This window comes from Strongylocentrotus purpuratus, unplaced genomic scaffold, assembly GCF_000002235.5.
Source record: "Strongylocentrotus purpuratus isolate Spur 01 unplaced genomic scaffold, Spur_5.0 spur5_scaffold_14, whole genome shotgun sequence".
NCBI lineage: Eukaryota > Metazoa > Echinodermata > Echinoidea > Camarodonta > Strongylocentrotidae > Strongylocentrotus > Strongylocentrotus purpuratus.
Window position 1 is genome coordinate 27543954 of NW_022145599.1, and position 16430 is coordinate 27560383.

General features: G+C 37.5%; 1 protein-coding gene across 1 annotated transcript in view; it reads left to right on the plus strand.

Annotated features, from left to right (window-relative positions):
• LOC100888117 overlaps positions 1–14731 on the plus strand; it is a 30397-nt gene extending 15666 nt beyond the window's left edge. Inside the window, exons 4-6 of the mRNA XM_030984620.1 lie at positions 557–647; positions 9478–9612; positions 10268–14731. Of these exons, the coding sequence (XP_030840480.1) occupies positions 557–647; positions 9478–9612; positions 10268–11148 (1107 nt within the window). The 3' untranslated portion in view covers positions 11149–14731. The remainder of the gene's footprint in view (positions 1–556; positions 648–9477; positions 9613–10267) is intronic.
• Positions 14732–16430: the final 1699 nt, after the last annotated feature.

Here is a 16430-nt window from a genome sequence, read left to right on the forward strand (position 1 = left end):
GTATGCTTGATATAATTATGTGTTGAAAATATCGAATGGAGAGATACAGGTTGTACATTTCTTAAAGGCCTTCTAAAGTGTTGGGAGCCCAACAAATTTGCTGGCAAATTTCACTCAAATTGTATCATAATGTGAAAGAAGATGTCATTTAAGAAACATTTCTGCAAGGGATTTCAAAACAAATGTGTTTGAATTCGAATATTAACGATCGAATACAAAATTTAGGTTTTCTGTGTACAACAGAGAAAACACAAATTATGTATTCTTTTTATCAATATTTGTCTTCAGACACATTCTTTCTTTTTTCTTTTTTCTTTATTTTTTTTTGGGGGGTGGGGGGGGGGGGATCTTTGCAGAAGTAATTTCTCAAATGTCATCTTCTTTCACATTAGATGCAATTTAAGTGAAATTTTGCCAGCAAATTATTAGCAAAGGCTAATTTGGGGCTCCCAACAGTTAAAGACTTTAAGGCCAGAAAATGAAACATTGATTATTAAAACAAATACAGTAAAGTGGATTGTTCATCTTTTTCTCTCTCTTTTCATTCTGCCTACAGACTGCAGCCTGTAAATTTCAGAAGGAGTTGTGCTGGTGTATACAACAGCTAGAGATGGGCTTGGATAATAAGAAAGCCGGCTCACAGAAAGGTAGACTTTCCCTCCTCACCTTTTAATTAAACTCTAGAATTACTCTGGTATCATCCGCCGAGAGCCAATAGGGCGGTAACTCTTATCATTTTACAAAGAGTTAATGCCCTCCTAGCTTGCACCAGACGATACTGTCTGTTTGGAGCCAGAAGGGCGTTACCACATATACTGTAACACAGAGTAAATGCCCTTTTGGCTATGAACAGATGATGGGATGAGACTGGGACAGATACCCTATGGGTAATCCTGTCTGCAGGTGCAGACCCTATCTAACACTTCAACAATATTCCATATTCAGTATGTAGTGCCTTGAGGCCAGCCCAATTTCAATGGTTATTGTATCACCAGAGACAGTACCTGATCCTATTACCAATCAGGGCTAGTCTTAAGAGTATGGATACATGAAGATCAGACCTACATGTATGATGGCTATGAGCGTCTTGAGGTACATGTATATGTGCCTGCAAACTAGACAACCGCCATCGGCCCATTATCACCTAGACAGCTTTCTTCCCAGGGTTCATTAGGGGCCTGCATGATTTCCCAACGGTAAAGTACATTCTTGCAGGTTGTTGACATACATGTATTTATGGGGAGATGCTTTCTTCAGCCCTTGTAGTATGATCATACATGTACATGTACATGTATGGTCACAATATGGTCTTCCTGACCACATCACACCAGTAAGAACAACACTGCTCATCCTGATGACTCTCTAATTATTATTAAAGTGTTAAAATGTATTCATACTTCTTTTCTGTTTGCTGTCAGAATGCTGGGTGAAGAGTTTTATTTAGGTTGATTTTATACAGTCTAGCTGTACACAAATTATTTTTGTTCAGGTGATTGGTACATTGTCCAGTATCACTTGCATGTAATGCATGTATTCTTGGGTTGAGAGTGGCAAATTTGGATGAAATAACTTACTGTATCCCATTCCCAGGATGTCCATTTAATCATCAAATAAGGATAGAACCTAGGATTTCTGGTATGAGACCAACGGTGCTCCCAAAGTAATTGCAAACCAATAACAAGTCAAAACCTTTTCTAAGAAGGACAAGGAGAAGGAGAAAGAAAAAAAAATGTGAATGTACAGTATTTTTAAATTTTTGTAATGTTAGAAAGTATGGCAGTAGTGCAAGGCTGCAAGCAAATTTTATCTGAGATATTATTAAAGATGTTGTGATGTATTGTAAACCTGTCTCTCTTTTATTAAAGAGGTAAAACTAAAACAGCAATTTAGTTACCGGTACTCTCAACAAAATATCAATACGTGTATGCATACTAGCATAGTCGTTGTATTTGACATGGTCATATTACATGTATAACTGTAAAGATCGCTAACTTTATTGAAACGCTCTAGCAGAAGCAAAAATCCATTAAGCAAATTAGGTTTGCCTGGAGTAAGGTTCAATTTAATTACTTCTCCGGCCACAATTGATTTTGTTTTACGTAAGAATACAGTCATAGCACCTCTCAAGGCATGCACAGTGCTCTATTGGTCGTGTCTAAATAAGCCTGTTTTCATCAGCTCGAGATTGCCAAATATCACACTATTTGAACTATCCTGATCACAAATCATCCAGTAAATTTGAGTCTTCATCAGCCTGAACTTGCAATTAAGTGTAGTGGGATATTTGGTCGAGATGATCATCCCAAGATATCTCGGGCTAGTTTGCAAAATATCCCGCTATTTGTCCGGTGCGCCTTCACCAGCCCAAAGACTCGCACTATTCACGAACGCTGAGCTAATTTCTTGAGCTCGAGTTTCAAGTTTTGGGGTCAAATCTCGAGCTGATGAAGACGCAATTTGTAACTTCAGGATTTCCTAATTAAATCAGAAATAGCGGGCTATTTGGCAATCGTGAGTTGATGAAGACAGGCCTCCTTATGTGTGTGCCTCCTTACGTGATCAATATCAATAGTGATCACGTTTCTTAGCTGCATGCACAGTACCGGCACATGGCTACATGAGTGCTCGCGGTTGTTTGATGTCTGCGAGGTATTAGGGACTGAAAATAGCAAAGGAACACTTGTTTTCAGCAATTTTGTTTAAATCTATGTCTCGAGGGAAAGGATGCTAGGGAGGGGAAAGATGTACAGCAGTTCTTGAAAGCTTAAGTTCTTGTTTGAATTTTGAGATGGGTTCAGAAACTTCAGATGAAAAATACAGCATTTGGTATACAGCACAACTGCACAAGATTTTTAAGCCCACGCTTTGCAATTACTGAATAGATGTAGTTATGAAAATTGTAATGGTATCCAAGAAATATGATATATGTGATCAAAACAATGTTAAGATTTCTAAGTTATGTTATGGCACATTTCTGTGTACAATATATGTTGCTTTCAGCTAAACCGAGTTAATTTCCTATCATTTGATGATTCCAAAACTGCACATTAAAATGTAGGCCTATATATCAATTCTCATCTGCTAGATGATCAACCTTTTCCAATCGCTTTCACGCAGTTCTTTTCACAATGCGATCACATGACCAGAAGCCAACCTTATCTTTAAAGTAGAGGATTGTAGCTCATCACAAGCCATCCCCAGGAGGAAACCTATAGAGGAATCAGACTTCATTTGTAGGCTACATGTACAGTACTTAAAGTGATTGGGTATCTTTGTCTCAGATTCTAAACAAAATCCTGGATTTAGCTCATGCTGCTAACATAATTATAAATCTTTAGGTCAGTCAGGAATCCCATGATGTTTACAAGCCGTTCGCCTGTCTGATTATCAAGATATTTATGATTGGAATTCGAAATCTAAAAAAAAACTTTTTCCCAACGGTTGTTACACCTGTATAACACTACAGTCTATTGGGAAAAATGAGTATTTTAAAACCGATCACTCAAAAGGCATTTCATGATCATTTTGAAGGGCTTCAATATTAAACCATATCACAGACGCTGATAACACACGTAGGGAACATGTTTCTCAGACTTGGCATTGTTAAACAGTACCTTTAATATCTGGAATGAATATTTTTCCAGCTTTGAGTTTCATCTTGGGACAACTGTGGCATCGGTTTCAATTATGATGAGCAGTGAGGCTGCTTAAACCAGTTCAAGTATTATGCACGGTGGAGGTGCATGTACATTTTGTACATGATACAAGATAGTGAAGGTGCATTTGCTTACGGTACTCTAGTGCTGTACATATACACAAATGTCAGGCCTGATAAAAACCTGATTTAAATCGGTTTCCCAATTCCTGATTTTTTCCTGATTTTCCTGATTTTCCCCTCATTTTATCTATTATTCCCTATTATTTCCCAATTTTTCTCACTCAAAAGGGGGGGGGGGGGATGTTGTTAGCTAGATGCCATTTTTGAAAATGCTGATTTACACGTTTTTCTTTGGTTTTTTAATTCATGTACATGTCGGCCCACAATATGAGCTTGGCTAAAGATGTACAATTTGTACACTACATTTTGAATCTCCAGTATCAACACCCTATATTTTGATGGATTAAAACAAAATTATTCTATATATTTTTTAATAACATTTTCACCTTTTTGATTTAGTTGCAAAATTTAAGAGCTTGCAGGCACATTATTTGATACTGAATTGTGTATCATGAAATAATCAGTATTTTATTGATAAATTCCAACTCGTAATAAATTTACCAAGTACCCATTTATCTGGGTCAAGAGTGGCAAAGATTGTCTTGAAAAAGGGATTTTTGCCTTACTGGGACTCAAACCCACAACCTTTGCATTTTCAGTCAAGTGTTCTAAAACTGCATCCTAGCTTCCAATATATACCCTATCCATACATACATGTACACGGCTTGTCGCTATTGTGTTTTTATGGAAATGGAAAGTCCTAGTCACTTAAATTATTCATTCGGAATATGCTTTTAATGATACTTTATCAAATATTCATTATAGCTCTAGAGTGCCATTTAATTGCCTGATAAGATGGCAGGGGAAGTGCAGGAAATGTGGAAAGAATGGTCGGTGACATTATTCTTGTTGAGTAAAGTGATAAAAAGATGCTCTCTTCCGGAGAACTTCATAAATGAAATATTCTATGCACTCAGGTTCAGCACATTCGGTTTTCCCACATGTACATTAAATGCCATTCTCAAGGTAAAATGGACCTCGAACTAATAAGAAAAAAGAGGTAATGGATTTTGTAAAGAGCTCTGCTTAAAGATGTATGAAGGAAATGTGAATAGACAGTAATGAGGTGAATGGGAAGAACTTTAGCTGCATTTACGCTGCAAGGAAAATTCGCCAATATTACTTGCATTCCGGATGTTATGTAGGAAGTTGCATAGCAGAAACACCAGCAAAATTTCACTTATTTTTGGAGTGTAAATGCGTGCTCTCAAAAGGTGATTAAGTATTTCATTCACCTGCTATTATCTTTTGTACTATAGTACAACTGTAATAAGTTGTTGCTCTTCTGGGTGGAAGGTTTTGCATATACAAATGAAATAAATTTATCAACTGCTATATTTTAGTATTTTTCAGTAAATGAGTTACATTTTTTCCCCTGTTATATAATTTCCACCAAATATAATTTAACTTTGTGTGCTATGATTTTCCCTCATTAATGAAAAGTAAAGGTTTTGTTATTTTAATTAATTACCTAAGCCTTTCCAAAATTCCAACTAAAGCTTGGCGCATGATACATGTACAAGTTCTCCTGGTACAGTACTTCACATTACCAAGAAAATAGTTGCGCTCATGTCATGTTATTGGCATCATGCCCAAAATGTTGTCATATGTACAGTATATCTCTTCGTAATGATTATTGTGCATCAAAAGGCAGGAATAAATCTCATCTTCCAGCATACCAACCTTTATGTAAACTTATTCTTCAGGATAAGGTTTCCTTTAAACTCCTTGTAGATGGAGTCTGTGGACTAACCTGCTTGCAAGCACTTTGGCACAGATATTTAATGGTTGATTCACTTGACTTTCAATCAAGAGGATGCGGGTCAAATTACCTCAGTCTCCGTCTCTACATCCTAGGCTGCGTTCATGCTTAAATTTTGAAGGCAGAATGAGCGATCTGAAACGCTCATCGTAAACGCTCATCGTGATCGCAGTTCCACGATGTAGTGTTCATGCTTACTTCTCCAGGCAATTCTCCTTGGGTGGCCTTCAGCTGGATTCGCAAACCTGTGTGCGCATGCTACGTAGACCCACTAGAGGTCAGTGCGTTGACCCCATTTAAACGCGTTTACAAATTGTAAACGCATCTTTTTGTGAGTTTACGATCGGCGATCGTGATCGCCGTTTTTCGGTGATTCTACAAAAGTGAGCATGAACGCAAGCGTGTTTTAAACTAAACGCGTAACAGATGCCTGATTCTGGCCGTCAAAATCAAGCATGAACGCGCCCCTAGACACTTCATTTTACCTATCGATATTTCTCTCTTTCTCTCGTTCTGGACTCCTAGTAGTTAATGAATGTGTGTGTGGGCATGCGTATAGATGCATAGCAAGATTTATTCCTCGGTATGCACTGTGCAGTCTGAGCTAATGGTGGCTACCAGAGCTAAAAGCTAGGGTAATATATAATTTCCATATTCATCCATCAATCTTTGTATCCATGTGCTAGCTCGCTACACAAAGACATAATTCTGTTATTATCATAATTATGATATATTGCCCTATTAAAAATGGGCTTACAGTGACAGTATCTGCACTCATGTACATGTATGTAAGTGCTTTGATCATATAGCCACTACACCCACTAACCTCATTGATAATTACTTTACAGATGTATGTTTGTGTCATTATTGAATAGTTTCCATTTGCACACAATGTACACTGTATGCAGTATGCATCTACATACAGTAGTTGAGTTATTGACAATCATATGAAAATAACAAAATGCAATTTTTTGGAAACACTAGATTTTATAATAGATAATATACAGTGTAATCAACAAGAAGACTTGTATGTTCTGGTACATTTTATAATGGAATATATTTTATAATTCAATGGTCTGTCAAGTGACCATGATCGGGCGATGAGCAATTAAATTGAGTTGATGACCTTGGCATTTTAATCAAGTGTGTTTATACAGAGCTGCCAACTAGTACGGATTTTCCGTAATTGGTACGGAAATCAACGGCAATTACGGAAGCACGGAAACCCCTTCAAAAATTACGGATTCCCCGATTTCTGGACATGCCTATGTATTAACACATGCATTATGCATATGCGAGTGTTTTAGCGGTAATGATCGCGATACTTCCCGGCCCTGGCCCGGTGGTTAACTTTTGAGCGCACGGAAATATCATCCGCGCCTCAGCCACGACCACTGCACACACATGTAGCTACCATCGAAAGATATGCACACCGCCCTGCCCATATGGGCTGCGTGTGCTAGCTTTCAGCATGCAATATATATCGGGGAGACGGCAAACTCGTCACAAGTCCATTTAGCCACCTTGCAAACCAACCCGTACGGTACCATGTCCATGTGTAGTTTATAGCAGGTCTACAATTTTTTTCCCCTTAGTGATGGGTTCTCATTGTTATGATAATAAAAGTACGACTCGACTAATGATGAAGATGATGATGATGATGATGATGATGATGATGATAATTGTCATAAGGAAAATGAATGTACTTCCTTGATTAAACTTGAATTTATATTCAACAATTATTGTCATTGTGTTTTATTTCACATTATTTGTTGGATCATGTTTATTCATTTCATTTTATTCATATACCCCTTTTCATTGTTGATAACAAAATATGATACACGAATAAATTTTGAATGAGCTGACACACAAAGTTTTGACCGATACGAAAGCGCATGCATGGTGGATGTGCTGAAACAAGTGGCACGATATTTATCTAGGCGAAATATGCATTGGCCGAGTGTTACACTACCGCATGTGCAGCAGGTCGGCCGTGGTCGCGTCAAACTTCGAGTAACCGACGGAGAAAAATGACTTCAACTTCATCGAAGAAGCGTTCTAAAAAACTGCAAACCTTCTCAGGTGAAATGGTAATGCATTGTTCCGTCGAAAAGGAATACAAACAGTGCCTGTTGTACACATTGCTCATCCGATTTTGGAATTGGTCATGGCGGTTCGAACGATATCCAGGTACATCTGAAGTCGGTGAAGCACCGGACTGCAGCGGCGGAGGCAAGTTCCAATTCCCGCAGTCATGACATCGCCCAGTTTTTCGTCGCAAAGGACAATTCTGTCACGAACGCCGAAGTGAAGTTTACTCAATTTTTGATAGAGCACAACATCGCGTTTTCAGCAGCAGACCACCTTTCACAACTTGTCAAAAATGCCTTCCCTGACAGTAAAATTGCAATTGTAAAAACCTGAAGTGAATATACACACGTAAGTGAAACAGGGTAATGATACATCAATCCTCTAATAACCATTGTTTTTTTTATAGCACTTAAAATGATGTTATAAACAGAATGTTCTTGTTTTTACTTCAAGTCCTGTCATTCAGAGTGATGCTATTACCATGGTACTAGTAGTTTGTGTTGTGGTGTTGTGTGCAGCTCTACAATGTACGTGCAAATGCAGTCTTCTTGATGTTGAAAGCGCCGCGCTTGAAATTACTGATTTCCATCCAAAATTACTGATTTTTAGCTTTCAGATTACTGATTTTGGTTTCAGAGGTTGGCAGCTCTGTTTATAACACTTGAGTCTAGTCAGTTGTTCTGGAGCTGCAGTGTAATATAAACATGTATGGTTAGTCCTGATGAATTATAATTAAAAGAAGTAAAATATAAAATTGTTTATGAATTCATTGAATAATTGGTTGTACAACTGTACATGCTTTCCTGAAATTTCTTTGCTAAAAATTAGCCTGATGTGATCTACATTATTCTATCTACATATACATGTACATTTTGTTTTAATTAGCGGTGTCATTATCTAACATAACTATTGAAACTTAGTCACCTGAGAAACTGTGCCATGGACAAAATACAGATGATATACCTTCAATTCCAGTATTAATCAAATGTCTAGGAATAGCCTTGCCACTTAAATTGGGCTTAAACATACACATGTTCATGTATGCAGTTTCGCATTACTGTAAACATAACTGAACATCACCAATAATTAACCTTTATAAAAATGATATCACTGTTGCTCCTTCAGTAAAATGCATTGAAACAAAGGCTGCATGGTGTGAAGTATTCAACATCAAATATTAACACTTCGGTTGCTTTCTTCACATCTCTGCATGGGCCCTCGTTTACCACATATGCAGTTTTGCACACTGAAAACAAGAGACACTAAATGACAGAAGGATTGCTTTGTGCAACACAATGGCTTTGAAAAACTACCCATTTCCAGTCTTGATTACCTCCATGGCAACCCTTATAACACCAGGGGGTGTTTCACAAAGATCCTAAGTCAAACTTAACTCTTAGTTGGACTTAAATATTATGGAGAGCCATTTGTAGCCTTAAAATTAAATGTATTAAAAAGCAAAAAATTCAAGTATTTTAGACTTTTTATAAATTCCACATCAAGAACATGAAATCTCCTTGATAATAGAAAATATGAATGATTTGAATCAACATTTTATGCCTTTTGAAATAACATTACAAAATATTTTCATAGATTCATAACGGCTTTCCATAATTTTTAAGTCCAACTTAAAAATAAGTTCAACTTAGGATCTTTGTGAAACACCCCCCTGTGTAGATTAATCTTGCACTGGAAAAAAGTAAAATAATCTTGAAGCCTTTGGTATATATCTATCTCATGATAAATATAATGTGGCATATGGAAATTAATTGTATGGCACATGAAAGTGATGTTCTTCCATTCATTCTTTGATGATTTTCTCTCGTTTGTCCATTCCCGGCTGTAGCTCCTGAGGCAGTGCGATTACTGAAGATCTTGAAGTCCTCCAAGGCACCGATGGCCCGGAAGCGGCAGGTGATGAGGGCATCTTTTGGGAACTACCGAGCCAGGATGCAGCAGGAGGAGAAGAAACACTCAGAAGGTACATCATTTGACACTACATTTCAATCTTTCCGCAAACCTGTCTGCAATACAATGCATATAAATTGTAGCATTGAGGGAGGAGGGAGGGGGGGGGGTAGGAATACAAAAATACTTTAAAAGATTAAAAATCTGCAAAATTTGAACGTGAGTTGAAGCATTATTTTTAGGTGGTCTGACAAACAAGCAAAACATTTTTTATACAGTTGTCATTATTTTAGGGGATATATGATGGTCAAATCTCTGGGCCCTTCACCTACCTCCCTGCAGTATGTCTTTTTCAAGTTCCATTTTGATTAGTATAATCAACAAGCTTCTTATGGCAAGAAGTCTGACATAGTTTTGTTTGTTTTGGTATACAATTGCACATGGCATGGACTCCGGAGTAGTGTTGTAGGCCCTCATTGATTAATTTACCTTTCATAAGGTCAAGTAATCCTCTTGTTATTACATAAACAAGTTTTGGCCAGGAACAATTTCAGAACTTTTTAACATAATATAACAGATCAATTTGTTTATGAATGATAAAAATAGAACTTCTGGAGCAGCAAAGAAAATGTTACTATTATCATATTGGCAGTTTTCATGTTAGGGCTGGTGTGGTGAGGTGGTATCTAACCCTTTTTTTCTTTTCATTTACTTCTTCATTTTCTTAGATATGGTGAAAGGTAAGAGCTTTGCACCTGTAGAATGCGAGAAATTGAGCTCAGCGACGTTCTTCAGAAAAGCTTCATCGTCAATGTCACCTTCTTCATATGGTGGTCCAAGATATTGCAACATCCAACCTGTCATCCCTGAGATGGGGAATGAAGAAAGCGAGACGGAAACAAATGAACAAGGAGCCCATAAAGTAGAAAGTGATGGGCCAGTTGAGGAAGAGGAGGAGGACATATTGATGAAGAGCTTAGAACTTGAAACGATGGATATGCATCTATGCAAATCAGAGGATGCGCATGTTGCAAGGGATGCAGGGGATGACTCACAGAGTGCAGCTTTCCAGCATGATGAACAACCTCTCATTGACAACAAAATGGCACTGCACTCATTGAAAAGATTGAAGAAGGAGAGAGAGATGGAGGAGGAGGAGAACGAGAAGGAGAATATACCGAGTAGGACTCCGACGGATACCGATGATACAAACCATAGTCAGGTATCTTCCACTTTCTCCTCTTGCGCGTCTCTCTTCTCTTTCAACTTTGAGATCAAGGAAGAGGACATGGATGTTCTGGGAGGAAGCCGTCCCTTCGCTGCCCATCCTCCAAAGTCCGATGGACTAGAGTCTCACCACATGATGAGAGGTTTGGACAACCGCGCCAGTGATAGCACCAGCAGCAGCGGGGGCACCCCCACCAAGAGGGCCAGTCGCAAGCGCAACAGGGGTAAGCGGAAGCAACAGCAGCAGAAACAGAATGAGGATATCCAACAGAGCGATTCAAAGACATCTCCTAAGGAGGCTCTCCTGACAGAGAGTCCTAAGATAGAACTTGCGGCCAAGGAAGGGTTTAAATTTGACTTCCCCGAACCAGTGGAGACTTGATTGTATTTCAGGAAGAGTGCCACATGGCTGATTTCTACGTAACTTGTAGAAAGTCTGTAACTGTATTGATGGTATTGGCCAAGTAAGAAATGAAAATTGACTTTCTTGAGCAAGTTGAGTTGAGACTGTAATGAATTTCAGGAAGAACACTACATACTTGTGCTTATGTGAACTTAGGGAAATTCTCTAATGATAGAGATAAGAAATAATATTGGATTATTAGACCACCTTGCCCTAGGTGCTCAGAGCACTCCTCATGAGCTAGTTAGGTTACCAATGGGGTCGCTTAACGCTTTCGAGGAATTCCTTATAACCAAGTACCTGTTTGTTCAAGAGTGGCAAATCTGTCTTGTTTGGAAGTAGCTAATGTGGATAAATACCTTGCCATATTACATTCCTACCATGCGGAGGCACTGATGAAACTCAGAAGGTTGAACTTGTTTGCATCTCTAGTCAAGTAAACAAACCAACTGCATTATGAAATGCTGATAGGAGTCATGAAACAGAAATCACTAAATACAAATTTATGTCACCCACAATTGCACGCCACCCTTTTTAAAGTATTTGTAATGTAGTTTTAAAGGAGGTGCTTAGGTTCGGACTATTGAAAAGAGAGAATGTATTATGAATATCAAATGTTTGATAGCTGTATACTCATGTAAATCCAGATAAAACAGATACTTATTAAAGATACTTACATGTAATCCCATTTCCTACCTCCGTGAGTGAGCAGCCCATGAAGCTTTCAATTTTAAACCAATTTTTTTTTCTTCTCTCCCTTTAAAAAAAATATTATACCACCACTTGTACCTATTTTTCTTCAATTGTTTTCATAAGTTTCTTTATGGTTAGTAAGTCAATTTATAGATCACCCTCATCCCATATTTCATATATTAGCTAGTGTCAAGTACTAAGTATTAGCTGGATGATCAACCACCAGGTCACAAAAAAAATTGCTAATGACTGGTCACTAGAAGTGCTGACCAGCAAAACAGATGCCTGGTCGCTTGTCCATTTTCAGCCAATCACTTCAATTTGGATCTGCATTTTCATTTTGATATAATTTTCAAAAAATAAATCAACAAAAAATCATGAAGAGCTCCTTTTCATCTTTCTCTTGAGAATAATCTCTTTCATAGTTTGCTTTATTTCTCCCAAGGGGCAGATTTGCTAACAGACGGAGAGACATTCTAAGAGGATTTTTATGTTAATGTCAATTTATCATCCTGGCTCTTGGCGGTGTTGAATTGCTAATTGCACTATTGACGCACAACAGGTTCCCTTATCTGTTTTATCTCAAGACAATTCCAAACGATAGAATTATAGTATTGTTATTTAGATATTTTGAAGAGATATATGACAGTCTATACTTGGCTGTAGAAGATTCAATTCTCATTTGACATGCCATTGCTTGCATGTAGAAACTAGATGAAATAAACTCTAACCTTTTTGTTATCCAAAACTTAAATTTGATGGTTGTCATGCATGTCCATATTAAGGTCCTGTTTTCTCATTTTTTGAACAAAAATGATATTTCATTATACTCCCATAGAAAATGCTTTAGGCCCAATTGAAAACTTAATGAAAGAATTGAATTTGAAAGTTGATTCTTGAAATCTCTTTTTGGAATTATCTAGAGATTTTTGTGGCGTAGAAGAAGTTAATTCCCTCATACATTCCTATAGGTTTTCCTATGTTAAAAATTTGTCTTCTACTAACGCAAGTCAAGAGTAATCTTTAACTCATAGTTTGTATGAATTTGATTTCTTTCGTTAATATACAGAAATACTTTTCTAATCAGTTTGATCATACTACGTTTACCACCACCACGATGAAACATTAGGGACTCATTTTTAAGCAGGGTTGACGAGGCACGCTGACAGTTGTTCGTTACCTTTTCGATTTTACACAACTACAACGCTCGCTTAGTGAGCGCGAAACTCAATCGAATAGCTTAAGATATAACACCAAATTCGGTGCCTGGCACTGTTCTAAAAAATTATGCTGCTTAGTGAGCGCGAAATTCAATCGAAAAGCTAAAGATTCAACACACCAAATTCGGTGCCTGGGACTGATCTCGAAAATTATGCTGCAGCAGATTGGCGATGCACAAATAAAATGTGTTCATTTTATGAATCATTCTGTAACAATTTTGATTTGAGGGAAATTACAGACACAAAAATGTGTTAATTTAAGAAAATTCATGCTTCCACCACTCTCCGGTTCTTTAATTAGGTCAATTGGGTCCATTTTGTGACTTTAACGTGATGTTTTGTGCCTACAAAAGATTGCTTACGAACATGTATCGTCACAGCTTGCGAACGACGGCAAAACAAGGGCGAACTCGTTCGAGAATTCTGCTACAAACGATGAGCTCGTCAATGCGCATGCGCACTGCTTTAAAAGTGACCACATACGTCGCAGTCCACTAGTGAACGTGCAAATCGAAAAGTCCCTATTAAGCCTTATGAATATGATGTACATTTATATCCTGTCATTTCATGCGTTACTTTTTCCGCATCCTTGGTTTTTCTCCTTGAATATGTTTTACCTGATTGCCTCATCACTTGCAACCTTGCTTCCTACCCTCCTAAACAATCATGAATTTTTCATTGAAATCTATCGTCGTGCTGGACTAGTTATGAAAATTCTAATGCATTAAAGATGTCCTTCAGAGTCACCCATCGATGGCCTTAATCAATTCTAAATTCCCAAGTCATTCCTTTGATTAGAATTGCTCAAGTCCCTGGAGGTTGATTTCAGAATTTTGTCAGGAAGAAAAAGAGAGATAAGTGATATCTGATGTGCCACAATGCAATCTACCATATTATAAACAGAATATAAGTATATACATGTACATGTGGCTTGCTTCTTTCCTGTGATCATAGACAGAGAACATTTCATTCTGACATACTTTACTTTATTGATGTTTCAATGCTGTTATGTGGGCATTATATACATTATGTATTCCAATCAGCATCACATACCTCTCTGACATCAGTGAATTATTCCTGCTTTACTCAGTGTATTATTCATCCAATTGGAGCCGGAAGGGCAATAACTCTCAGATGTAACACCGATTTAACACCCTTTTGTCTGTGAACAGACAATCTGATCCTTGGACATGTGCATGTATCTGGGACAATGAATACAAGACAAGTTATTTGATACTGATGCTATTAAGTGGATTAAAAGGGCACAACTCATCCATTTCCCCATCCCCTTTAAACCCCAATGGACATACTGTAAGCCTCCCCCCCCCCCCTCCATTCCATCCAAGAAAAAGTGTCCCCTTTTTAATTTGAAATCCAATGCATTAGATAGAGGTAATCTATTTGTCTTTCTTCTTTTTGTTTTATTTTTTTTGCTTTGATTTTTTAAAAGTAAATTAGCACATGAAAATTATGATACCCTTTTTTGGAACTGTGCCCCCCTCCTCCATCTTTGATAAATCCTAGATCTGCCCCATCTGATGCATCTAATTTTCAATGCTGCATGAGAAACAGACATGATATGCTGATTCTGAGGGTTGGTTATATGTACCGTAATTATAGACAAGATGGAAGAGATATAGGCGGGCTGACCATAACATCAATGTCATGAGTTTACAATTTTGTCTCAGAGGAATTTGTCTTTCTCTTAGGCTGCGTTCATGCTTAAATTTTGAAGGCAGAATGAGCGATCTGAAACGCTCATCGTAAACGCTCATCGTGATCGCAGTTCCACGATGTAGTGTTCATGCTTACTTCTCTGGCTCCCCCAGGCAATTCTCAGTGTGTGGCCTTAATTGGTCTTCCAGCTGGATTCGCAAACCTTCACTGTGCATGCTACGTAGACCCACTAGAGGTCAGTGCGTTGACCCCATTTAAACGCGTTTACAAATTGTAAACGCATCTTTTTGTGAGTTTACGATCGGCGATCGTGATCACCGTTTTTCGGTGATTCTACAAAAGTGAGCTAAGACGCAACCGTGTTTTAAACTAAACGCGTAACAGATGCCTGATTCTGGCCGTCAAAATCAAGCATGAACGCAGCCTTAGATTAATGAAGAAACATCAGATATGTTGCTCTTTATTGAGAGTACACAATGCCCATGTTTGAGAGAACAAACATATGCATGATTGAACTTCATTTCATAATCATCTGAGGAATTCAACTTTTCAAATCATTAATCCTCATTGGTTTTAAGGCTCTTGCATTTGCAATAGATGTTTTTATTTCAAAATATTAAAAGTATTGCTTGATATGCTTGTGTACATATATATTGTTGTATGATACAAACGTGTAAATACAATTAATAAATCAATTAACAGTAATCACAGGATTGAATTTCATATGCAATAATACAGGTGAATTCCACATTATAGTAGAGTCACTATAATAACAAGAAGCTAGTTTAGCACAGATAGTAGACCAGGGGAGTCCTTCACAAAGACTAAGATCGACTTTAAGTTAGACTTAAATATGGCAGGCCATTCATGCCATTCATGCCACTGTTTGTCTCTCAAGGGACGTACAAATCATGGTCACAAATCTACAGAATTTACATTTTTTGATAATTCATTAGCCTATTGAAGGAAAGAAATATTATCTAAAGATCATAATGGTGAGAGCAAACAGCATGAACATCCTACCATGAAGTTGATCTTAGTCTGTGTGAAACACTCCCCATGCTGTCTTTCTAGTTTACATTTAGTTTTTAATCTGGTTAAAATACATTTAGTGTATGAAGAGTGTTTAGTATGGTTCTCTGTTATATGTTATTAGGGGATTTGCCGTGCTAGGGAAAAATGTAAATACATGTAGCTTTACAAAATCTTTGCAAAGCAGTATCAAGACCTCAGTCTTTTTGTATTTACCCCTAGCAAAGTAGTGTTTAGACCATTTTTCCCTGTTTTACACAAAAAGGAAATTTGCATGCTGTAAGAAAGTTTTGGGTGAGTCTTTGCAATGTTTTCAGTGTGATATACCGGTATGTCTATTTCATCCAGAAGTAAAAATTTCTTGGTAGGTCCACTTATTAATAGTAGTTATATATGTATATGAGATATGACCTTGAGTCAATAATCATTTGGAGATTTTTTTTTTTTTTTAAGAGAAATAACTGGTTACAAGACATCAGACCCAGAGAATCGCCCTCGTTACTGTCTGTCATTTCTATGAATGATATTTATTTCTTCCCCCATTAGGTCACTGGTACGTTTAAAATGTAGAGTGGTTATCATGAATTTTAAAATCCCTACTAAAAGCTTGTTTGAAATTCAGTAGCATCATTTGGGGTT